This window comes from Ceratotherium simum, chromosome 13, assembly GCF_057802395.1.
Source record: "Ceratotherium simum simum isolate JZ-2026a chromosome 13, ASM5780239v1, whole genome shotgun sequence".
Classification (NCBI taxonomy): Eukaryota; Metazoa; Chordata; class Mammalia; order Perissodactyla; family Rhinocerotidae; genus Ceratotherium; species Ceratotherium simum.
This window is the reverse complement of record NC_141912.1, coordinates 63,554,556-63,580,957: the sequence shown is the minus strand read 5'-3', so window position 1 is coordinate 63,580,957 and position 26,402 is coordinate 63,554,556. Positions and strand designations below refer to the sequence as shown.

The window sequence follows — 26,402 nt, the reverse complement described above, 5'->3', positions numbered from 1 at the left end:
AATTATATTTTCTAAGTTAAATTACTATGTTTAAATTACTAATTTAAAGAATATTTGTGTAGGATGAATGCAAAGGAGTTTCGATTGACTATTCTTTTAGGTATTTAAAAAAATATGTTATGCTCAATTATCTTCTTTCTAAAATGCAAATCATATTGTCACTCTCTGTATAAAAATTCATCACTGTTTTCCATTGCCCTTAGGACAAAGTCCCTCAAACCTTTGTCCTTCCCCTCCCTTGCTCACCTTCTCTCTCGTCTTTCTAAAAGCTCTAGTGAATCTATATGTAGCTCCTTGTGGTTTTTTAAACTCTCCTGTATGTTCCTTTCTCTCGTCCCTCCTTCCTACTAATTTTTCTCCTTTTCCCTAAGAACAACCTCTCTTCTCTCTCAGTTTAGAGTTGTTTGGGGAAGCCGTCCCTGATCTTCAGGCTGAGTTGGGTGCCTCCTGCTAATGTGTTTCCCCGGAAATAGAGTCATCCCCCGTATCCACGGGGGTACATTCCTGGACCCCCAGTGGATGCCTGAAACCATGGATAGTACTGAACCCTTTACATAGCTTTTATGTTTTTTCCTACACATACATACCTATGATAAAGTTTAGTTTATAACTTAGGCACAATAAGAGAGGAACAACTAATAATAAAATAGAACAATTATAACAATGTACTGTAATAAAATTATGTGAATGTGGTCTTTCTCCTTTAGTGCAAGCCTGTTCCTGGATCTGTGTAACCTCACTTGCAGTAAATGGTGTGCGGTCACTTGTTTCATGGGGTCCCTTGCTGAAGTCTTCGTATAGGCTCAATGTTTTCTGGTGCAACATGTTGCTGTCAATGGGAACACGTTTCCTGTTTCTGTCTTCCACTGACACGTCGAATGTCTTTTCCATCCTAATTAAGCATTTATCATGCAGTGTGCCCCTAACTTTTGCAGTTTGAGGCGCGACAGCAAAACCAGCATGAATTTCTTTTTCATTCTTCACAATTTCACAGATAAAAGATTCATTCTTGCCGTAGATCTTAGCAACCTCAGCATATGATTTTTTTCTTATTAAGTGGAGAACGTTCACCTTTTCACCAAAAGGAAGCACTTTACAGCTTCTCTTTGGCATATCTGAATTGTCAGCATCACTGCTCTTGCGCTTTGGGGCCGTTATTAGGTAAAATAAGGGTGACTTGAACACAAGCACTGCGATACCGCAACAGTCAATCTGATAACTGAGACGGCTTTAGGTGATCGCAGGTGGTACGTGTACAGCGTGGATCTGCTGGACAAAGGAACGAGTCACTTTCCGGGTGGGACTGAGATTTCATCATGCTACTCAAAATGGTGTGCAGTTTATTTATTTCTGGCATTTTCCATCTAATGTTTTTGGACCGTGGGTCACTGCAACTGCAGAAAGTGAAACAGGATAGGGAGGAACTACTCTATGTTGTCACTTTATCTCAGCGTTTACCTGTGGAAATTTGTTTACTTATCTATCTCACTTCTTGAAGGCACAGACCATAACTGTATGAGTTGATACATTTATAAGTGATATTTAGTTATATGAAAACTTAATCATAATTGTTAAGCAAATGGATGTTTCATTAATATTTCCGTTGTTTTTTATCCCAGGACTGGGCTAATGCTAATGTCAGCAGACAGATCGAGGACACTGTGTTGTATGCTTACTATAGTAAGTATCTTTCCGTTTCTTTTCCTTTGTGGGCTGCTACCAAAATGTAGAATAAAGCTGTGCATACACTTTCTATTTTAATATCACATTGGAGATTACTGTTTCAGCACCAGGAATAAGTAATACAGCGTTTACTATCATAGTCCCAAAACTTCTTTTACCTACTTTGCTTCATTTAGATTCACTTGTAAGTATTTCTTTGTGGAAGTTGTCAGGTTGCTATAAATTTCAGGTCTCTTCCTTTGTTACCATTACGAATCTCCCACTTGCACTCTTGATTTTAAAACTCCTAGTTTTCTAGAAATTTTTTCTAAATATTGACACTAATAGAGTGTACTCTCTGGAGAGTTTGTAGCATCAACTTTATTGTACTGTACAGAGTCAGTTTCATCCAGGGGTTATAGTTGACTGATGATCCCTCCCTCCTTTGCTCTTTCTTGCGTTCCTAATATTGGATTATAAAAGCTTTGTAATAACTACTTAAGTGTTGCCCCAGATTTTCTCTTGAATAAACCTAAGACTTGTGCTTTAAGTGCTGAGTTAGGAAAAAGATGTCAGTTTTTTCCAGCAATAAATCAAGATGTTGAATAAGATTTCAATGAGACACTAAATTGGAAACTGAGAAAACATCTACTGAAGTTTCTATTGATGGGATTTTCAGAGGTTTCATTGGATTTTAATTTCATTGTTTTGGCTCTAACCTTTGCCTTTTCTCCTGGTCTAAAATCTGCAGGACCCATGAAATTCTGTCCCTTTGGTATAGATTTTAGAATTGTATTTTGGTATTTTAATATAGAATTTATTATTTCTGATGAATACATTAAATATATATTATAAAATATAAATTTGGCCTATTAAGTTAAAAATGTTGAAATGGTGCGATGTTGTCTTTTCAATACAAATTTATTGGAAGGATATAAATCAGTTCTTCAAAAACAACTTTGGGGGAAGAGGCCTGTCTCCTATTTGACACCAAAGTGTGTTTATGCTGTAGAACATGTGACAAGATAAGCCAACTTTTATCTTGGTGCAGTCCAGGTCCATGAGCCATATCTTATCATTGAACCTACAGGCTACTGGAATAATCCATTATAACCAAGGTTACAAAGACATCTAAACTGGAATGTTAATTCACGCAGCCCTTCCTGTTGGTGTCATGGAGGGAATTAAGCCTATAAGAAATGGTTTTAGTATTTTTAGGATAGTGTGTCCCTAGTATCATTTCAATGCATGGGAGATACGGCATTTAATCATTACAAACAATGGATGTCTTAGGGATTAGGGTTGGATTATTTGTTGGATAGGTTGTAGTGAGAAATATAACTACTTTGGGATGGGGTAGTTGAGACACTGATCTAGGGAAGAAATTTTCATGGGAAGCCAAATTATGAATAGAAGATTTCTTGATGACCATGGAATCAAAGTAAGAAAATTTAATTTGATAATATTAGTGGTGGTGGTCATAAAGTTAGTCATATCCATCTTAGCTGTGGCTCATAGGCCATTGACTTGGACTCAGATGGTGAGCTGCAGCTGGGAGCCTGAAAGGATTGCATAGCTTCTAAGAGAGTGACTGTCCTCAAGCCCGGCTGTTTGTCCAGAAATGCGAGATATTGTCTACCTGCCTATTGGATGTCTTCTACTGGATCCTGAGGACTACACAGACTCCAGATAATCCAAAACACTATTTTTATCCATTCCCTCTGACATTCTATAGTTCATCTAATCTCTCCTAACATATCAACACATTTTCATTGTCTAACATTGCCAGGAACTGTGCAAGACTTTCACATTCAACATTTTATTTAATTTTCATGAATGTCAATTTTTGGAGGTATTTTTTACATTTTACAGATGAAGAAATTGATATTTAAAGATCACCTTATTAGTGAGTGGCATAGCTCAAGTGGGTCTTACTTCCTAAGCTGGTGCTCCTTACCATTCAGTGAGCTGCCTTTCAATGTATGGTTCTGGGCATGTTACCTGTGGGAGTGCTTCGTAGCACTGAACCCCCAGAGTAGCTTCAAACATCATCTGGGGACCTTTTAAATAGTATGGATGCTAGATCATGTCCAGAGAGATTCTGATTTACTTTGGTATTCCATTAGTATCACCACTGTTCTTATCAGAAAAGTATTTATTTATTGTAAAGATGTAAGGCTCAAGGTGGTAGATTCAGGTTTATTCTTTCAAGTAGAAATGATGTTCTTTGAAAAAAGTGACTAGTGTAGCTCACAACTGAAATAGCACAAGGGCTTCTCACAAGTGTACTTTATGTGTCCTTCCCCTGACACGGAGTATTAAAAAGGTGTGTGCTCGAGGGTGGACATCTAATAGGATTATTAAGGCTGCAGAAGGGACTTTCCTCCTTTTGAATGTTTTTATTGATTTCTTCATCTGTGTCTTCAAACTTCTTTGATATTTTCTTTTAAAAAACTGCTCTTATCTGACTTTTTTGTTTTCAGTTCTGTTTTAATCTCATGGTTGGGCGTATTATGCAAGCTTTTCTCTCTTATGTGTGTGTTTAGCCTTTTATCTGAGTTCTATTTTTATGTTTCAAATTTGACTTTATCTTTAAATTCTTACCTTTTATTTATTGTAATTTATTGTGAATGTTTACTTTATTCTAATGTTTTTCTAAATTCTTGAAATTTTTAGTTTTAATTCTTTCACCATCTACTTTTCTTTAATTTCTTTTAAGTAAATTTACATTTTACTTAACATTTTTTCCTAACCTCTTGTTTTGATTTTGCATGCCTACAGGGGTGGTGGAAATGGGGAGAGCCCAAACCATAGGCGGGAATTATTCAAGGCTGGGTGTTCAGCTCTTCTGTAGTTGTCCAGTCACTTCCTTCCAGAGACTCTCCTGTTGACACTGGTTCTCGGGCTGTCGTTTTTGTGTCGACATAAATTGACTCATATAGTATGTATTGTTTTCTCTTTTGCTTTGTTAGCGCTCAGCATTGTTTTTGAGACTGATCTGTATTGTTCCAGGTAACAGTGCCTTGTTGATTCTCATTGCTGTGAAATATTCCATTGTATTAACATACCATAGTTTGTTTATCAATTTTTATATTCATGATCAGTTGGGTTGTTTAGTTTTTGGCTACTTCAAATACTGCTGCTATGAAGATCTTGCATATGTATATTAAAAAAACGTTTACTGCATCGTTTTCCATTGTATGAATATTCTTATTCTAACAATCCCAGATTATTGGGTATTTAATAAGTTCTCTTTTGCAATTAAGCAGTTCTGTAGTGAAGACAGGAGAAGTGTGTGCATATTTAGATAAGTTATGGAACCAAGGAAGGATAGGAATAAGGCTTTCAAACTCCTGTTTCTATGCCACACCTTTTATAGCACCTAAGAGAGTTTTTAGGAACTTTCTCCTCACTCCCCATTGGTTAATTGCTGAGAAATTATACCTGGAGTCTTTACTATGTATTCTGAACTTAGGGTTTCCAACCTCCTATCGTCTAATATGAGAAGAGTACCATGGGACCTTGAAGACATTTAACTTCCCTATGACCTCCACTTGTGAAATGGGGATAAAGTAGGACTTACTTTATAGTATTAGGAGTATGGGACATGTGGTTAGTGCTAAATAGTTGTTATCTGCTGCTGTTTTAATTTAAATCCCCTAAGAAAGCAAGAGAAAGAAACCTTCTCAGTGCAATGATATTGGAAAATTAGTATTGAAAGAACTGACCTAGCATCTCATCAAATTTGCATCTTCTTGACAGTTTATTGTTTTGAAAACATCTCTAATATATTTCATTGCTTTTCCAGACAACCTAGAAAGACTGGGACTAATTTTGGGGATTTGTTTTTTGATTCATGTCTGCAAAGTTGTTTTTGGTGAGATAACAGTAGTGTCCTATCTTCTGCTTTCCCACCTCCTATTTAGAAGAATGCATTCTTATTCACAGGGGGAGTTTTCTAAGTGGTCTCTGGTTAGGTTTGCTCGAGATTGTCTAGATAATCTAATGATTCCTTGAGACTTAGTGGCCTAAGAATTTGTTTCCCAGTGGAAATGTTGAGAAAACAAGTGCTTGCTTGGACTTAACAGCTGGTGTGCATTGTACATTCTGTCTCTGAACAAACTGCTGATTTGTCCCATCGTCTCATAAACCTTCCTGAACACTCCAGGAGGGAGAGAGAGACATGTGCTCTTGATTCTCCTTCCTGCGCTCCTGGCTGTGCCTTTTGAGTGCCTTCGCTGGTTCTTTCTCTTCTTCCTGAGCTCTTAATGTTTGTGTGTCTCAGGGTTCAGTCCTTGGACCTGTTCTCTATCTCAGTAAATCCTTTGGTGATCTTAGACTCCTGGTTTAATCCTGAATACCATCTAGATACCAAACTCCCAGATTCAAATCTGCGTGCAGACCTCTCTTGAGCTTCATATTCCTGTGTCCAGTTGTCAACATGACAGTTTCCACCAAGAAGTTAAAGACATCTCAGCTTCAGCATTTCTAAAACAACTGACCCTCAATCTGTTATACTCTATAATTTCCTTGTTTCAGTGAGTAGCAAGTAGAAGGATAGAGTTGCTCAATCCAGAAACCTTGGAGTCATCCTTGACTCTTCATTTTTTCACATTTTGTATCAAACATGGCAGAAAATTCTATTGTGTTTGATTTTTCAAAATTTATCCAGAATCTGACCACCTCTCACTGCTGTCTTAGTCAGTTTGAGCTGCTATAACAAAAATACCATAGACTGGCTAGCTTAAATGGCAGACATTTATTCTCTCAGTTCTGAAGGCTGGGAAGTCTAAGAGCAAGGTGCTGACAGATGTGGTGTCTGGTGAGGACCTGCCTCCTGGCTGGGGGATGGCCTTTTTGCTTTATCCTCACGTGGCAGAGAGCAGAGAGAGGGACAGCAAGCCATCTCGAGTCTCTTCTTGTAAGCACTGATGCCGTTCACGAGGGCTCCACTCTCATGCCCTGATTACTTCCCCAACAAGAACATTGGGGATTAGATTTCAACATATGAATTTTGGGGAGACACAGACATCCAGTCTGTAATGTTCTGTAGATGAGAAAGGATAATATGTACTTACATGTTGTTGAGATTGAATGATCTAGGGGTGTGATTTTATACATGGCCAAGTAAGAAGGTTGGTGGATCCTCTCCCCAAAAAGCAAGACAAAATTGATAAAAGAACAGCTTCACTGCTTTGGAAATCAACCAAAAGTGTACAACAGTCTGAGAAATGTTTATACTTAAAAACTGGTAAGGACAGTGGTAGTCTGTAGTATTTTAGATTAGGTCTGTTACTTCACCCCAAATGCCCGCCCCCCCAACTATGTTTTGAATTGAATGAAAATAAAAATGCAATGTATCAAAATTTATGAGATGCAGCTAAAGCAGTGCTTAGAGGATAATTTGCAGCTTTAAATTCCTCTATTAGAAAAGTAGTCTCATGTTAAAACTTCTACCTTAGGAAACTAGAAAAAGAAAGGCAAACTGAACTCTAAGCAAGCAGAAGAAAGAAAATAAAGGTTAGAACAGAAATCAGTGAAATGGAAAACAGAAAAACAATAGAGAAAAATCCAGTGAAAAGTAGATTCTTTGAAAAATAATCAATAAAACTGATAAATCTTTAGCTTGATTGAAAGGGAGAGGGGAGAGAGGGAGAGAGAGGGGTGGGGGAGAGAGGGGCAGGGGAAGAGGAGAGGGAAGGCGGGGGAGGAGGGAGAGAGAGGAAAGATACAAATTATCAAAATAAGGAATGAAAGGGGGCATTACCAACCTTGCAGAAATTAAAAGGAATATTATGAAGAACTTGATACTAACAAATTAGACAGATGAAGTGGACAAATTCCTAGCAAGACATAAATTACCAAAACTGACTCAAGAAATAGCCCTATAGCAAGTAAAGAAGTTGAATTTGTTATTTAAAATATTCCCACAAAGAAAACCCCACACCCAGATTTCTTCACTGGTGAATTCTATCATTTATTTAAACAAATTATACCAATCCTTTATAAACTCTTTTAGAAAGTAGAGGAGGGAGCACTTCCCAACTCATTCTTGAGGCCATTATTACCCTGATGCCAAAATCAGACAAAGGTATCCCAAGAAAAGGAGTCTATAGACTAATATCCCTCATGAATGTAGACACAAAAATCCTAACAAAGTTTTAGGAAACTAAATCCAGCATCACATATTATAAACCATGACAAAGTGGGATTCATCCTAAGAATGCAAAGTTGGTTTAATATCCCCAAATCAATTCATGTAACATACCATATTAGTAGAATAAAGGACAAAAACCAGATGGTCATCTCAATAGATACGAAAAAAACATCTGTTTAACAAAATCCAACATCCCATTGCTGATGGAAACTCTCAGCTAACTAGTCACAGAAGGGAACTTGCTCAACCTGGCCAATGCAATAGATCCAAATAAACAAAGGCATCCAAAGTGGAGAGGAAGAATTAAGACTGTTATTTTCTCAGGTGATGTGAGATTCTATAGGTAGAAAATCTCAAGGAATTATATAAAGACAACTAGGACCAATGAACAAGTGTAGCAGAGTCACAGGTTGCAAGATCAATATGAAAACTAGAATCAGACAATTCAAATGAAATGAAGAAAGCAATTCTATTCACAAAGCATCAAAAGGGAAGAAAACCCCTGAGAATTACATTTAACAAAAGAAGTGTAAGACTCATATATTCATGCATTGCTTAACGTGGCGATATGTTCTGAGAAATGCATTTGTTAGGTGATTTTGTCCTTGTGTGAACATCACAGGATGTACTTACACAAACCCAGATGTTATAGCCTACTACACACCTAGGCTATGTGGTAAAAATCTTGTGGGACCACTGTCGTAACGTGGTATGTCGTTGGCTGAAATGTCACTGTGTGGCACGTGGACTGTACACTGAAAACTACAAAAAATTGTTGATAGAAATTAAAGAAGATTTAAGTAAATAAAGAGACGTTCCATGTTAATGGATTGGAAGACATAATATTGCAAGGATGACAGGGCACTTTTCCCTCAAATTGACCCATAGTTTTTTTTCTTTTTTTAAGAAATTGACGAGCTGATCCTAAAATTTACGTGGCAATGCAAAGGATCTAGAGTAGCCAAAAACAATTTTGAAAAAGAATTAACATTAGAGAATTACACTATAGGATTTCAAAACTTACTGTAAAACAATAAAAAGGACAGTGTGATTTTGCAGATGGGTAGGTTTATGGAGCCATAGAATGCAGAGACCAGAAATAGACCCTTACGTTCATAGTCAATGGATTTTCAACAGCTGTGGCAATTCAGTTTTGTTCAATTCATTTAAAAAATTGTTGGGTAAGTTGGATAACCACATGCAACAACAGCAGCGACAGCATCGAGCCTTCTCTCACATCGCATACAAAAATTAACTAAGAAGGCAATCATAGACCTAACTATGAATGTATAAAACTTTTAGAAGAAATAAAAGGACGTATCTTCATGACGTTGGGTTAGACAAAGAGTTCTTAGATATGACACCAGAAGCATTATTGGTAAGAGAAACCTTGATAAATTCTATTTCATAAAAATGAAAAACTTTGCCCTTCAAAAGACACAATTTAAAAAATGAAGATAAGTTACAGACAAGGAGAAATATTTACAAATCATTTATAAAGAGCTTGTATTCAGAATATATAAACAATTCTTACCAATCATTAATTATACAAATAACTTAATTAAAAATGAGTAAAATATTTGAATAGATAGAGAATAGATGAGAGAGAGAGAGAGAGAGAATCTGGCCTCTTCCTTTTATTCTAAGGACCCTAATTACATTATTGGGATCCCAGTCTTGTAACTTCATTTAAACCCAGTCACCTCCCAAAGGCCCCACCTCCAAATACCATCACATTGGAGGTTAGGGCTTCAATGTATGAGTTTTAGGGGAACGAACATTTGGCCCATAACGGTCTGTAATAAAAGCCACAGACAATATCCCAGTATTGACAGAGAGAAACTGGAATGTTCACATGCTGCTGTTGGGAATGTAAGGCAGTGCGGTTGCTTTGGAAAGCAGTTTTCAACTTTCTTTAAAAGTTAAGCTTACTGTATGGTCCAGCAATTACTCAACAGAAATGAATACAGTGTGTACACAAAGATATGTATGCAAATGTCATAGCGGCTTTTTGGGTAATAGCACAAAACTGGAAAGAAGCCAAATACCCAACACCTGGCGAATGTGTAAAAAGACGGTGTTGTGTCCGTATGGTGGAGTACACATTCAGCAGTCTGAGTCAGGGATCAACAGGTTATGGCGTGTCCACAGGCCCAGTCTCAGTTCAGCTACACCAGTGTGTTGACTTGTCTATGGCGACTTTCCTGCTGTGAGAGCAGAGTTGAGTAGCTATGACAGAGATTTTCAGGCTGCAAAGCTGAAAATATTATCTGACCTTTTACAGAAAAAATTTCCCAGTCCCTGTGCTTAGTGAAAGAAGCCAGATGGAAAAGAGTGTATCTCGTATAATTCCATTGTGTGAAATGTCCAGAAAAAGCAAATCTCTAGAGACAGAAGCCGGTCACTGGTTGCCTCAGCTGGGAATTGGGGTGGGGGTTAATTACAGCTGGCACGAGGCAGCCGTTTGGGGGAATGGAAATATTCTAAAACTGGATTATGTGATAGTGACCCAGCTGTATAAATTTACTAAAAAAAAATCATTGAATCATAAACTTAGAATTTGGGCATTTTGTGACATGTAAATTTTATTACAGAGTTGTTGGGAAGAAATACCGAGTGAACAAATGTAAGTCAGGTGTATAACACCATGCTAGATGTGACAGGCAGGCAGTAAAGGGTAGTTGCTATTATAGTGACTTAACATTTTAGGACACTCGCGTTTTTGTAGTTTCTTTTTATTTTCTGCAATTGGAATCTTACCCTAATTTACAGATGAAAAAAAATGAGGCTGAAAAATTATGAGGTGCTAAGGTTTATAAATCGGAATGTGGTTCTTTGTGTGTCACACAGCATCGCCTCCAGTAGTCGGTTTGTAATGCTGATTTGCTTTACGTCTTTTCTACTTACTGTTGTTTCACCTGATGTTTCTGTGTAGCTTTGGCGTCAATGCTGTAGTCATCACTAATTGCTACATAGTTATTGTGTTACACCATAAATTGCTTAGCTTTTTTCTGACCACTAGCAATTTCTTGTTATAAAAATGGCATTGCAGCGTAAACTTTGGAATAAATACCATAGAGAGAGGAAATAAACCACCAAAAGGATCGTTAAGGGAAATGACTATTCTTCAGACTGATCTTCTAGGTTAAACTCTATAAAAGATTTTATTCTGCAAGTTGTGCAGTCATGTGTTGCTTAACAACGGGGATGTGTTCTGAGAAATGCGTCGTTCGGCGATTTTGTTGTTCTGCACACATCAGAGTGTACTTAGACACACCTAGGTAGTATAGCCTACCACACACCTAGTCTGTACGGTGCACAGGGACCACTGTCGTATCTGTGGCCTGTCGTTGACTGAAAGAAACATCATCATGTGGCGCGTGACAGTATGCTGTCAGATCATGCACCAGAGCGTTTGAATCACTTTGCTGTGCTGTCAACAGTGGTGCTCTTTATCTATTGTTGTGTAAGAAATTACCCCAGGGTTTACCAGTTTAAAACAACAAACATAGCTCACAGTCTCTGTGGGTCAGGAATCTCCAGTTTAGGTTTTCTGCTCACAAGGCCGCTATGGTGTGTGCTGGGACTGCAGTCATCTCAAGGCTTCACTGAGGGGCAAGCTGGCTCCCAAGCTCCGTCACATGGGTGTAGATGGGCCTCAGGTCTTAGCTTTCTCTTGTCAGCAACATCAGCTCCTTGCCACGTGGACCTTTCCATGGGACAATTCACAACATGGCAGGTGAGCCGGATGGAAGCCAGAGTCTTTGAGGAACTAATCTGGGAAGGGACGTCCCACCACTTGTGTTGTATTGTTTTCATCGGCACTGAGTCACTAGTCCAGCCCACACCCAGGGAAGGGGATTGCACGAGGGCGTGAATACTGGAGGCGTGGGGATCATCAGGAGCCATTTTAGAGGCTGCCCACCGCAGCAGGATTGCAAATATTGACAGCTGTGACGTTTACTCAACACACAGTACTTTTGTACTTGCAAAGTATTATGAAGTGTGCTAGGTATGAGGTTGAAGTCCCTGTGCCCTTCCCTGATGCCATCTCTTCCCCTTTCCCTGGAGGTAACCACCATGCTAAATGTAGTCTTCCTTTTCTTATAGTCTTACCATGCTGTATCCTTATTTAACTTTACATTTTTTTGAACTTTATATGAAATTATTTCTTGTTTTCATTCAGCCATATGTTTCTGAGATTCATACATGTTATTACATGAAATGTAGTTTATTTGCATCATGTGTGGTTATACCACGTGTTAATCAGTGTGGACATTTGGATGTTTTGCTATTAAAAATTGTGAGATGAACACGTGTGTACACGTTTCCTGTTGCGTATGTGCAAAATACATACATAGAGTTGATGGATCATAAGTTATGTGCATCTTCAACATTCTTCTTAATGACAAACTATTTTTCTAGGTGTTTGTACCAGTTTAACTTCCCTTAGAGGAATATAAGCCTGCTAGTTGCTCTATATCCCAAACTTGAATGTTTCCAGGTGTTTTTAGTTTTTCCCGTCTGGCAAGTGTGAAATGATAGTTCACTAATCTGCATTTCATTTACTTGGAAATGAAGTTGCATGTCTTTTTCAATTTATTGGCTTTTTCAGTTTTCTGCTTGAAGTGCCTTTTTCAGTTGGGTCGTTTGTGCTTTGTTTTACTCGTTTAAGAATTTTTTAATGTATGCTGTGTAGTTCATACAGTGATTCTAAATGTTAGACCTTTTCCTGCTAGAGTTATGCCTCATGAGAGTAGAGACTTCTGAGTTCTGATTTAGCCATGTTCATGACCTTCAGAGTGGGGCCTGGAACTTAACGCAGGAGATGTTTGTTGAATTGAATACATGTTATCAGGGGAGATAATCATGTGAGGTGTTTTTGTTTTAAATTCTTTCAAGTGGATAGATTATTCTCAAACCAACTTTGCATTCCTAGGATAAACCCAGTTTGGTCATGATGGCGGCTTTTTTGGTTTGTTTTTATATCTTTTGCTGCATTTGATTTGCTGCTGTCTTGTTTAGGATTCTTTTAAAAATCGATTCAGAGGTGAGATTGGTCTGTAATTTTCTTTTGTTATTTTTGCCAGGTGTGAGTATTAAGACTCTGCTAGCTTCATAAAATGAATTAAGAAGTGCTGTCTCTGTATTTTAGAGAATGCTGTGGGTCAGTGAGCATTGTATGGTTCTCTTTCTCCCGTAATCTGTGTACATGTTACTGATAACTAAGGGATAGAAGTGAACATGGCGGTTTGTACAATGGTTTCTAATGAACTACTCACAACACTTTTTCTTCTTACCTTGCCGCTGAGCTCTGCTGGTTTAGAATTCTTCGTGTAGCTATATGGTAGTACTTCCAGCAAGGATGGAACAATAGTGTCGTTGAATTAGGAGGTGTGATTTCCACCTGGCGGGTTTGTCTCCTTATTCCATTGAATGCACAGCAGTAATAGTTACCATATCCCCTGGAGTGGTTGCTGCTGACTGCTAGGGGAGAAGTAGGGTTGCGGCTACACAGTGAAGGCAAGGAGGAGTATATCTTGAACCCAGGGGATTCTGGGCACCTCATGATGCTACAGTGTTCAGTGGCAAAAGTTAACTGAGATCTATTGCATTCACCCTCACAGGCAGGACCACCAAGGGCTCAGAATAGCTCGGGAGAGAATGTTTGGGTTCCTCCATTTCTCATACCAAGTTTTGTTTCAGGAATTACACCTGGCTGCTATTAACAGGTTGGAAATACATGCTTTAAATAGTATGGTGGTTTTTCAGTCTCACTTAAAATAAGTCTGGAAATAGGCCGTCCAGGGCTGGTATGGCAGCAGCATGGCATCGTGAGGGTCCTGAGCTCATTTCTTCTCTGTTCTCCATCCTTGGTACATGATTTCCATCTTGTTGTCACCACAGAGTCCAAAATCATGGCTAGAGTTTAAGCTATTGTGTGTCCTTTTTAGGCAGAAAGGAGGAGGAAGAAGGGAAGGCCAGCCGGAAGGAAAATGGGTATTGGATGTGCAACTAGCAGTCCTCACCCCAGATCTGTTCAGCTGGGTAAATGGGATAATTTTAGAAGGCTTTTCGAGTTCCCAGAATATCTTTATACTTTGACCTTCTAAAACAAAAGGCTTTGTCATGATTAATTATACCATCACAGTATTGACTGTTATTCTTTTTCTTAGTGTTTTCATTGGTAGTTGGGAGGAATAAAGAATGTCTAAAAATTCAAAAGCCTGATTTATTCAAGTTATTTTTCATGTGAGTTATAATTTAAGGGTACTCAGTTTTTAACATGTAGGTTCTTTGGCTTTGTGTCCGTTAAAAACCCTAAGAATTATCGTGTAGTTCTGTCCCTGGCCTTTGAAGTGTCGATGGCTCTCTGTTCTCTTGCTTTTGCTAGTTCTTGATAAGTTGTTTTAAAAAAAGAGTTTGTTTTATGAGTTTAATTTTTGCCAATTTTTGTGGATACGAGGTTTTAAAAGTTTTCCTTAATATTTTTTCTTTGATGTTAGTGGGACTATTAAACCGAATAGTTGATCTTTTACTTGCTAGTAGCACTCTTTTAACAAAAACATTTACAAGTAAAAGCATGATTTATAAAGATGTCAGGATATGAGAGTGCCGTCGCTGTTGGAGTGGATAATTCTCCTTTGAAAATAGCTGTCAGTTTGAAGTAGAACTTTCAAAGAAGCTGTTTCATCATAGTGGTAGCAACGTTTTCTTTTTTTCATATACAGATATATAAGCCCAACTTGACATTAAAACCAATCCGAGACACGTAAAAATGTTAACTTAATTCCAACTTTACAGTTTAACATTATGGGCTAAAGGAAGAAGTCTTTACGAAGGACACTGAGCAGGAACAGTCAGGTGACCAGCAGGTAGCTGAGAGCGTGGTGTCAGGGACACGAAGGCTCAGAGCAGCTGTTCTCCACCTGTCCCAAGTCACAGGCTGCCGAGGGGTGCTGTAGCGTCTCTCCAAAGTTGTGTCTGTCCCCTGCGTCCTTCCTCCAGATGTTGATTCCTAGAAGCTGTCTTTTTGTAGACATTCCTACCTGACATATGATGGTTCTGCTTGCCATACACCCTCCCGTCTCTTTACAGTCAGTAGCTGCCCCAACCATTTATTTCATTCCTGTCATAATAGATTGGCTTTGCCGGTTCTAGAACTTCCTTAACTTCAATCATAGAAAATGTACTCTTTTGTCTGGGCTTGTTTTATTCAGCATAAGGTCTGTGAGAGTCATCCTTGTCTCATTTTTGTGTAGTTCATTCTCTTTTATTGCTGTATAGTCGTCTTTTCTGTGACTCAGTTTGCTTATCCGTTTGCTTGTTGATGGACGTTTGTATCATTTCCAGTTTTTGATCACAGTGAACGATGTTGCTGTGAACATTCTTGTTGTGAAAATGTTAATGCAGCCAACCTGATACGTCTTAGCTCTCACACATCTTCAGGAGGGCCTGCTGGTGTGGCTGACCCTCGACCAACTCCTGGGAACCTAGCCCTGAATGTTCCTATGTCACCAACTGATAAGGTGCTTTAGTACAGCTGCATATGGAACCACGCAGTACCAGTGTGTATGGAGTGTGCGTGGTGACCACTTCTTTCCCTCTTGGCGTCTGTTACAGCTGGTCACTCAGGCAGATGTGCCTGTGTTACAAGTCCCCGTGACAGACCTGGACTCAGCACGCCCGCGGGCTTCCCTGGGCAGAAGCACTTCGCAGGTGTTGCTGCACTTCACTGCCAGAGGGACAGAAGTGTCGGGTCACATGGTGGGTGTCTGTTTACCTTGGGGAGAAACTGCTGAACTGTTTCCTGCAGTGTTGTGCCATTTTACACTCCCTCCAGCAAAGTACAGAGTGTCAGTTGATTACATTCTTGACAACACTTGGTACTGTCGGTTTGATTTTAGCCATTCTAGTGGACCAGTCTCCAGTACCTCATTGTGGTTTAGTTTGCATCTTCCTGATGAGATGACCAGGACCACCTTTGTAAATGTGCTGTTGGCCATTTTGTATATCTTCTATGGTGAAGTCTCTGTCTTTCATCCATTTTAAAAAATGGGCTCTTTGTGTTTTATTGAGTTATAGGAATTAATTTTATACCTTTTTATGCTAATTGATGTGATGGTAACTTATGCAGTTACAAGATCATTGATCACACAAGTTCAGGAATACCAGGAATGTTTATGAAATAGTCCTTAGGCTCTTTGGCTTTCTAAAGGCCAAGCCACCAAGTAGTGGACACAAGCGACGTGCTGAGGCGGAGGCCAAACCTTGCTGCGTCTGTCAGTTTGTGAAGGTTTTTGGCATATGGCTGTCAGCCTACTAAAGGCTGTTGTGCTAATTCAAGGCTTTTCCTGTTCTGTCCACATTATTTGATTATTTTAATCTAATATTGATATGGTATTAGGGTGATTTCTAGTCCTATCCCTTTTATGTTTGTTTTTTTAAAGCTGTTAGAATACTAATTTTGGTTACTGTTTTGAATATATGTTTATTTCCATTGGTTCTTAGATTTGTGATAGAAACGTTCATGCTAACTACTCTCTGGTTTGCAGTAGAAACACCGATAATCATTACCTTGAAGATTTACTGTCATTATTAGTTTCTCCTAATATTAAAAGACTGCATAAATCTCACTAAATGTCTGTAGTGCCAAAATTCAGTATGCTGACAGTCATTTTGTGATTGCTCAGAATAAATTACCTCTGACCTTTCTATTGGTTTTTTAGGGCCCTGTTTCCTCTGAGTTTTTTAGCTATGTTGCATTTAGTGGGGGCTGTTTTATAAGTAGCCTCTAGATAAATGAGATAGTGCCAACAAGTATTAAGATCATGTTTAAAAATTCCATAACTCATATAATCATTCCTTCCAGCAGAATAAGTAATTGGAGTTTTATTATCCATTACTAACAAATGCTTTCTTTTACAAAGGAGTATAATGATTATCATCCTGTGATTGCTTTATATAATTATATATTTATATATATTATTTTCCATGAACTTATGTATATGCAAATAAATGTAAATACACAGAAGATTTTAAAAGTAAGTTTCTTAGGTAACTTTGTTAAGTCTCGAAAAGTTGCTTATGCTATTTTTATTGTTAAACATATTGTATCTTTTGCTGTCCAAATTTTAAGTTCTATGCTGAATTAAAAGAAATATTTTGGTTAACTACTGGTTGAAAGTATCTCAAATCTAACATTATTTTGAAGTAGATAAATAATTACTACCGGTTAACTTTGAATCTAATTTTACTGTTTTATTATTCTTACCTTTTCTCTATCTTGATTTGTATAAGATCAGTTTCATAACACTCCATATTTTAAATTTAGATTGGGGAAATTATTTGTATCAAAAGGACAGTATCAATTATAGCTGTTTCTTTAACTTGAGTGGCAAATGTTGTGTCAACTGTGCTCAATTTTAAGTTGGAAAGAATACAAAAGTTGAAGTTCATTTAAATGAGATGATTCACAGGCAGTTCTTAGCACTGTGGTGACTGTGTAGTAAGAGCCCAGATGTTAGCTACCACAATTGTTATTGACACAGTTGTTATCATTATTATTGCTAAAGATTGCCCCAAAGTTAACTTGAATTATGATTTGTTATCTAATAGTGCTATTGATTTCTTGGGACAGGAGTCAGAAAAGTCTGATTTGGTTATTGCATATACATATAGAGTTATGGGTATAGGGATCAGATGGGAGGTTGAATTTGGTATGTGAATATATATTTATGTGTATATATACACACACGTACACACACATATAAAACAATTACGTTCATATGTATTTAGTAGAACTCAGTTTATTATTCCTTTCCACAGCCTTATATTCTGTTATATTATTCTGTGTGTTCTTCTGGATCCCTTTTGTCTACTTCTATTATGAAGAAAAGGATGATGATGATACTGGTAAATGCACTGTAAGTATCTTTATTTTAGAGGTCTCAATTTAGGGGAGGAAAAGATTTATTTCCTCCTTTTTCAAAGAATGACATGACTCTGTTTGAATTTGTTCTAGAGCAGTGTTGTCAAATAGAAATATAATGTGAGCCACGTGAAATTTTAAATTTTCTAGTAGCCACATTAAAATAAGTAAAAAGGAACAGTTTAAATTATTTTTAATGATACGTTGTGTTTAATGTAATATGTCCCAAGTATTACCATTTCAAATAGAGTCAAAACACATTATTAATGAGATATTTCTTTTTCACACTAAGTCTTTGAAATTTAGAGTGTATTCTACGCTTACAGCACATCCCTCTTGGAACTAGCCACATTTCAAGTGCTCAGTTGCCACATGTGACTTGTGACTGCTGTTGTAGACAGGGACGGGCAGACTTCTTTCTGTAAGAGGCCAGGTATTAAATATTTGAGGCTTTGCAGGCCATCTCGTCTCTGTCTTTCCTGCTCGGCTCTGCTGCTGTGGTGTGAAAGCAGCCAGAGACAGCACATCAGGAGCGTGATGTGATCCAGGAAGATAGGAGGTGGGCTACGTGTGCCCCTGTTCTGGGGCATAAAGAAGGAACACTTGCTAACTAACCCGGGAAAACACTGATAGAAAAACCTGATAAGTATAGCACACATGGTCCAAAACTGCAGACCACTGTCACGGAAGTATTGATATAAAAATCCTGACTGAAATATTGGCAAATAGAATTCTGGGGTATCTCAAAAATACATTAATATAGTATAACTGAGGTGGGCCTATCTCTAGATTGCATAGGTGGTTTAGAATCACATCTATTAATATATAGTAATTTAATAGGTCAAAGGAGAAATTCTATTTGAAAGCTATTTGCCAAAATTGAACTTTTTTTTCTTATTTAAGGGGAAAAAAGGCAGCATAAAAGGAATGTCTTTTTATTGATTTACAGGAATTTGTTTTATATCTTATGTTTTGTATTTAAATACAAAAGCAGATATCTTTACTTAAAAGTCAGCATTATGCTTAATCATGCTTAAAACCTTAAAGCATTTATTTGCATTGAGATCAGGAGCAAGTACATCAACAATATTTTAAATGCTTCCCAGACTGGTAATCAGTATAATTTGTTAGAGAGAAAACTAAGATGTTTAAATACTTAAAAAGAAAGTCAAAATTATTATTTGCGGATACCATGTGACTATATTTGAAAACCCAAGGTATGTAAGGTAAGGTGGCTGGTTACAAACTACAGTGTTAAAGAAAATGCGATGCTTGCTCTCTCTTCACTTCTGTGGTGCATCTGCCCCCACCCTTTGGTTGATCTTAAGACCCTCCTTGCGTTTGCTTTAAGTTTTTTCCAGAAGACTGTCTTAACTCCTTTTTGAACAAGAATTTATCATATGAATAGTAATGAATTTAAATTTTAAAAGGTGATTTTTAGAGACTTCATTAGGTTGAGAGGACAGCTGATGTTTTTTCTCACTGATGTAACTTTTTCTTTGAGATTAGCTTTCCTATCCCTATTTAGAATGTTCGGCTTTGTGGTGTTCTTTACCTGTGGGTTACGTTCTGGCACCAAGCAAAGCACCGACTGCAAAGACTTGAGTTCCGTTCAAGTCCTTGTTTCATCGCGTACTACGTCTGTGACTCAGGGCAGGTGATGTAACCTCTCTGGGCCTCAGCTTCCTCATCTCTGAAGTAGGGATGGGAACACCTGTCTCGGGTGTCATGAGAGTTAAATACGTTAACACGTGAAGTTCTTAGAACAGCCCTGGCATGATATATGCTTTATATATTTTTATATGTGTGTTTTATATGCCATGTAATGTTTATATATTTTATATAAATGTGTATGTTTTATATATATAAATACATATACATACATATATGCATACACATATATATGTGTATTAAATGTTTATTGCAGTTATTGTAATGACCTGTTTAGGTGAATTGGGATAGGGACATCGTAGATTCTGATTGGTCCCTGTTTGGGGGAATATTTTATTAAATATTCTGATAATTTTACTAAAGATGCCCACTAGAGAATTAATTATGCTTTAGGTGTACTGCTTTTCACAAAGTCTAACCATTGAAAAGATTTTAAAATCTAGTGTAGTTTGCAAAGATATGAAAGATGTGGCATATACAATTTTTCTTTAAATTTTGAGTTTTTTTTTTCAGCCAGGGAAACTTTACACAGTTGAATATAAATGTACGTTGGATATGAAAGTACTGTTACACTGTAGCAAGAGTATTTTATATTTTAAAGGGCTTACTGAATGGTATCCTTTTTTTCCCTTGGCATCTAGCAAGTTAAAACGGCCCTCAAATATACTGTGGGGTTTGCTGTGATCTGTGCACTTCTTCTTTTAGTCGGGTAAGTCTTGATTTTTCCCTCTGACAATGGAAATAGTATTATTTTAATAATAATAATAATAATAACAACAACAACAAAGACTCATTCAGAAAAATTTAGGAAAGAAAGAACAAAATCTAAAAAAAAAGAACAGACCACTCTATATCACCACTAAGCAATAACCACAGTTAACCTTTTTGTCTCTGTTGCTCTGTCTAGACATGTGTTCAGATATATGCAGAGTGCCCCTCCCCACTACATGTACCCTCAATGTTGTAATTTTACACAAATGTGATTATATTTTATATAATTTGAAGGGGAGGACGGCTATCCTCTACCCACTCTGGGTCCTTTCTGGCTGGGCTACAAATTAAATTGACATGAGACCAAATAGCAGGAGAAAATCAAACAAAGTTTAATGACATGTATACATGGGAGAAACCAGGGAAACTGAGTTTCTTGACAAATGGCGGAGGTTTTTCACCTTTAATAGCATATTCAGGTAGACAAAGGAGGATGTTGGGGGTGAGGGGAGAGACAGCTATGGGAGATTAACAGAAATCACAGTAAACAAGAGTATGCAGATTTAAGAGTTTCTAGAGATAAAGTCATCCCCCTTCTTCCTGGTACAGAGAGGGAGATAGCTTTACAAATGGAGATTTCTCTTATAAATGTAAATATTTGATAAACAGAACTTTGATAAGAATGGGTTTAGCAAGAACCCTCCCAGTCTAGCCATACCCAGAGTTAAATTTGTTTAGGCATCTAGTGGAGTAGGTCAAATGTCCCTCAGAGAAAATAATCAAGGTAAAGTGACATATTTTGAGGTGGCCAATTTTGATCTCCCACAAATTCTTGGGAATCTACTTGTTCACATATTGTGGGCATCTCTTTAGGATAGTAAATGTAGGTCCATCAGTTTAGTCTGTATTGCATTCCCTTCTTAGGAGATAACAATTTATTTGGTTTTCTAGTGATAACTGCTTGGACGTTTACGATGTTTTTAGTTTTTCCTTTTTTATAAACAACACTTTGTTGAAAATCCTTGGTCTGTGCGTCTTTTCAGATTTGACACATCAGTTCTTATATCTTTGAATTAATCTTTGTCAATGAATTCCTTAATTCTTCTTTCTTAAGTTTTTATACTAATATTAATAAAATTTTGCACATTTTTTTTTACATTAAAATGTTTCTCTTTGGAGAACATTTGTCCTTCTTAATGGAAGACATTTATCCTTGTTAAAATATGCCTTGATTCTTTTGTTTTTTATGTTATGTTTTTATGTTTTTTATGTTATGTGGAGTGCTAGTAAGTTTTTTAAAGTTTCTGTTTATAATTTGGTCTCAGAAATTTCATTTATTGAATATAATTTGTGATGGGAATAAAATTGGTCAGTAACTTTTTGTAGTTCTAGGAATTCTTAGGATGTGTATATTCTGTAGTCAAAGCATATTTCCAATTCTGTTTGCCTGCCTTGATGTGTCATGAAAAAGAGTCATTGTTGAAAGGGCATTTTTTAGTGGTTTTGCTATTTATGTTAGCTATTGAATATATTTTTTTAAAGTCTTTTTTTTTTGGCCTTTTAAAGAAAACCAAATCTAGTTATGAGAATTTGTTTTGTTAATGTAGAGGTCCCTTTTCTGTAAACCTGAGTTATCTAGAACAGAGATCAGCGAACTTTTCTTAAAGGGTCGATAGGATTCTAGGTTAGAGGTCCGTATGGCTTCTGTGGCAGCTACTCAGCTCTCCTCCTGTAGCTCTCAGGTAGTCACAGACAGTACGTAAACAGAAGGACAAGACTGAGTCCCAGTAAAGCTTTATTTACAAACACAGGCAGTCAGCAGCTTGCCAACTCCTGTTGTAGAACATGATGAGAACCATCAGGAAAACCAGAGAGTGTCAGGATGTTTGTCCTAGACAAAAGGGATCCTGAAGTTCATTCTAAAATTTACTGGTTCTTTTCATTGGAAATCACCTGCAGTCCTCGTTTAGAGAGTTTACATTTTGCACAATTTTAATAAGCTTTAACTGATTCTCTAGATGATATTTATTTATTTAGAAGCAGTGTATTAGAAATGAAGCAAGCGGTGCCTTGCAAATACACTGATAACAGGAAGTGACAGTTTGACCAGCCATTTTGAACAATATGACATTCACTTATTTTCCAAGTATTTATTGCGTACCTGTTATGTTCCAGATACTGTACATGGTGCTGGTGAAACATCAGTTACGAGAAAAGACAACTCATTCTCCTCTTGGAGCCTACATTCAGGAGGGGGAGGGGGCAGAGAAAGAAAATACACAAAAAAGTAGGTTGTGTTGGGGGCGTGATCTTTTAGGGCAGGCACTGCTGAGAAGATGTTAGGTAGGAAGACATTTGAAGGAAGTGAGGGAGCCATGAATAGATGTGGGGAAAGAGCATTCCGGTCAGAGGAAAGAGCGTGTGAGAAGCCCTGAGGCAGCAAATTGTCTGGCATGTTCGAGACAAAGTGAGGAAAGGAGTGTGGCCAGAGTGGAGTGAACGAAGGCCGGAGGAGCTGGAGATGTGGTCAGGGGTTAGTGGGGCAGCATAGGCCCTTGTAAGGACTTGGGCATTGGTGCTGAGGCAGATGGGAAGCTGTCTGAGGGGATTTTGTCATGGAGCAACATGATCTAACATTTTACAAGGATGTCTGGATGGTGTTTTCAGATTTGTCTTTATGATGGTAAGGGTGGAAACGCGAGATCTGTTAAGGAGCTATTGCAGTAACCGGGGCGAGACGTGATGGTGGCAGCAGTGATTTGATTCTGCCTATCTTTTAGAGAGAGAGCCAGCAGGATTTCCGGATAAGTCAGATATGTGGGGTATGAGAGAGAGAGGAATTGAAGATGTCCCTGCAGTTAGCCAACCTGCCAGTCTGAGGAACACTCTCTCACTTTTGACACTAGCTGCAACTTTGGGTTCCTAAAACCACCCTCAGGTTTGATAATTCTCCAGGAGGTCTCACAGAACTCACTGAAAGCAGTGATATTCATGGTTACCATTTATTAGGTAAAGAATACAAGTTAAAATCAACCAGAAGAAGAGATGGAGAGGCCAGAGTCTGGGAGGATTCCGGATACGAAGCTTCTGTTGTCCTCAGGACATGTTACCCTTGTGGCATCGAGTTCTGGCACTATGCGCAGAGTTGCCAACCAGGGAGGCTCAGACGAGCCTTAGTGCTCCGAGTTTTTGTTCGGACTCTGTTATGTATGTGTGTCTGATTGATTGATGGCCCTTGTGGTTATCTCAGCCTCCAGGTCAGCTGATGCCATGGGACCCAAAGCCCCCACCCCAAGTCACATGGTTGGTCTTCCTGGCTCACCTCCTAAGATCTGGTATGGCAGACCCCTGCCTTAAACAAAGGTACCCCTGTCAGGTATGACGCAGATTACCTCCCAGAACCATGGGCTAAATTCCTTACTACACAGGAAGGGTGAAGTTGTCATCTACCTAGACAGGAAAATCTGAAGAGGAGCAGGTTTGGTGGGGGAATATCAGAAGCTCCATTTGGTTCATGGTAAGTTTTCTAGGCATTCAGGAAGAGATACTGAGTAAGCCACTAGATCAACCATAACAAAACTCAAATTTTCATCTCTGCTCTTCCAGTGGAAATATCTAGCTCCAATGAGAAAATGAGTTTATCGTTTGTAAAATGTGAGAGATAAGCCAAATGATTGCTAAACGTTACTCCTTGTGCCTCCTCCCGCCTTTCTCAGTACTGGGATCCTTTAGAAGTGGAATTGATCATGTTGCCTATCAGGTGGATAAGAGGTGAGAAGCGTCCGCAGAGGTGGAAGGCTTTGATTAAAATTGAAGGATATTTCCTCCATTGTTGTTAGAGGAATAAAAATGAAAAGAGGTGCAGGTAGGTCCGTAGGTTTGGTTTGCAAATGACAGAGTTCCTCTCCGATTAGCCTCTCTTGTCTCATTGATATTTGAGGTGCAGTCTGCAGCTGAGGGTACTAATATAGGGGAGAGTACAGACTCCTGTACTTCACAAGCCTACACTTTGTCAATAAAAGCCGAGTAGTGTTTTGGTTATCCAGGATAGTGTTCTTCTCATTACCATATGTAAAAATTTGAATGAGGTACACATTCAGATTAAGTGATTGACTGAATTTCCTAAAATTCTCTTGAAGAGCGTACTCTTAGTCTTTGTTAAGTGATATATTTTTTTTCTGGTAAAATAGTAGATAATTTTATGGCAAAAATGTGGTCTAAGTTTAACTAATTCATGCAGCTAACATATTTGAAGTACTTGTGTGTTGGGTTGTGTGCGAGGTCTTGGGGATAAAGATGAAGGGTCATGACCTCCTTCTTCAAGGTTCACAAAGGAGAGAGACGCAAACAAATCACTTGAGTTACAGTGTTTAAGTGCTTTAGTAAGAGGTAGATGTCAGGTGTGGATGGTCAAATAGCAAGTTCCTACTCTTGCAGTAGGAATTCAGCCTTGCAGAATCAGGGAAGACCTGAGGGGAAGTAATATTTGAATTGAAATTTGAAGGGGTGGAAATTGGTTAGCAGACTAGATAAAGAGAAAAGATGAATAGCATGTAGAGTGTATTAGTCTGCTCAGACTGCCATAAACAACAGACATTTATTTTCTCACAGTTCTAGAGGCATGATCAAGGTGCTGGCAAGTTGGGTTTCTGGTAAGAGCTCTCTTCCTGGCTCACGGACAGCCGCCTTCTCACTGTGTCCTCACGTGATCTTTCCTCTGTGCTCTCGGTGGGGAGAGAGTGCTCTCTGATGTCTCTTCCTCTTCTTATAAGGACATTCCATCAGACTAGGGTCCCGCCCTTATGACCTCATTTAACCTTAATTACCTCCCTATAGGTCCTGTATCCAAATACCATCACATTGTGGTTTAGAGCTTCAACATATGAATTTTGTGGGGACAAATACAGACCATAACATTCTGTTCTCTGGCTCCCCAAAATTGATTTGTCACATGCAAAGTCACATTCATCCCATCCCAACAGCCCTGAACGTCTTAATCCAGCATCAGTTCTGAGTCCAAAGTCTCATCTAAATATCGTCTAGATCAGGTATGGGTGAGACTTGAGTATGGTTGGTCCTGAGTCAGAATTCCTCTCCAGCAGTGAACCTGTGAAGCCAGACAAGTTATCCGCTTCCAAGATACAATGTTGGGACAGGCAGAGGATAGGCATTTCCCTTCTAGAAGGGAGAAATTGGGGATAAAAAAGGGATGATGGGTCTCAAGCAAGTCCAAAGCCTAGCAAGGCAAATTTCATTAGATCTTAAGGCTGGAGAATAATCATCTTTGGTTGGGTGCTCTGCCCTTCAGGCCTGCCCAGAGGTAGGTAATAGGGTCACCATCATGGCCTTAGGCAATGACCCCACCCCTGCCCCCTTGGTTCTGAGTGTAGGTCCTGCCCCCTCTGCTCCTTGCAGCAACTGCCAGGCAGCTAAAACTGAGGAGAGGACCCCATCCTCTGAAATTAAGGAGCAAGCAGCCCTGCCCCCTGCGCCTGTGGTGAGAGTGGCAGCCCTGATGATAACTGAATTGCCTTTGAGGCCACGCTTACTTTTTCTTGAAGGGTAAAGCATGTTCTCAGCTAAGTAACTCTATCTTCCCATCCGGTAGAATCCCAGATGTATCATGGTCTTCCTTTATTTTGTCCCACCTCTGTTAGTTCAAATTGGCAGTGTCTCTTCTAGTACCATCTCATATCTACTCCTCACTTCTGCGGAGATAGCTGATGAAATGCGTGGTTTCCGCCCTTACTAATCTTATCAAATGGTTGTTCAGCCACACTCTTAGAACATGCTTTCTCATTCTTTGCAATATGAATGAGCTGGTTCCATTTTGCTTAACAATTCTTTCAACTTATCTCTCTTCTCTCATATTTTACTTATAAACAGTAAGGAGAAACCAACCTGCTTCTTCAACACTTTGCTTAGGATTCTCCGCGGCTAAATATCCAATTTCATCTCTTGAAGTTCTGCTTTCCACAAAACACTGCAAAACAGTTCAGCCAAGTTCTTTGTCACTTTATAATAAGAATCTCCTTTCTTCCTACTTCCGATAACGTGTTCCTCAGTTCCATCTGAGATCTCACCAGATTGACCTTTAGTGTCCATATTTCTACCAATATTCTATTCATGATGGTATATGTATTCTCTCAGATGACAGAGGCTTTCTTTGTAACTCTCCTCTTTTCTTCCTGAGCCCTTAGGAGAATTGCCTTTAACATCCATATTTTTATCAATAGTTCCTTCAAAGCAATCTGGGCTTTATGGCATGCA

General features: G+C 38.4%; 1 protein-coding gene across 1 annotated transcript in view; it reads left to right on the top strand.

Annotated features, from left to right (window-relative positions):
- The window catches only part of LMBRD1 (LMBR1 domain containing 1), a 113,509-nt gene that overhangs the window by 14,078 nt on the left and 73,029 nt on the right, over positions 1-26,402 (top strand). Inside the window, exons 3-5 of the mRNA XM_004423982.3 lie at positions 1,620-1,680; positions 17,648-17,745; positions 20,063-20,130. Coding sequence (XP_004424039.1) covers positions 1,620-1,680; positions 17,648-17,745; positions 20,063-20,130 — 227 coding nt within the window. The remainder of the gene's footprint in view (positions 1-1,619; positions 1,681-17,647; positions 17,746-20,062; positions 20,131-26,402) is intronic.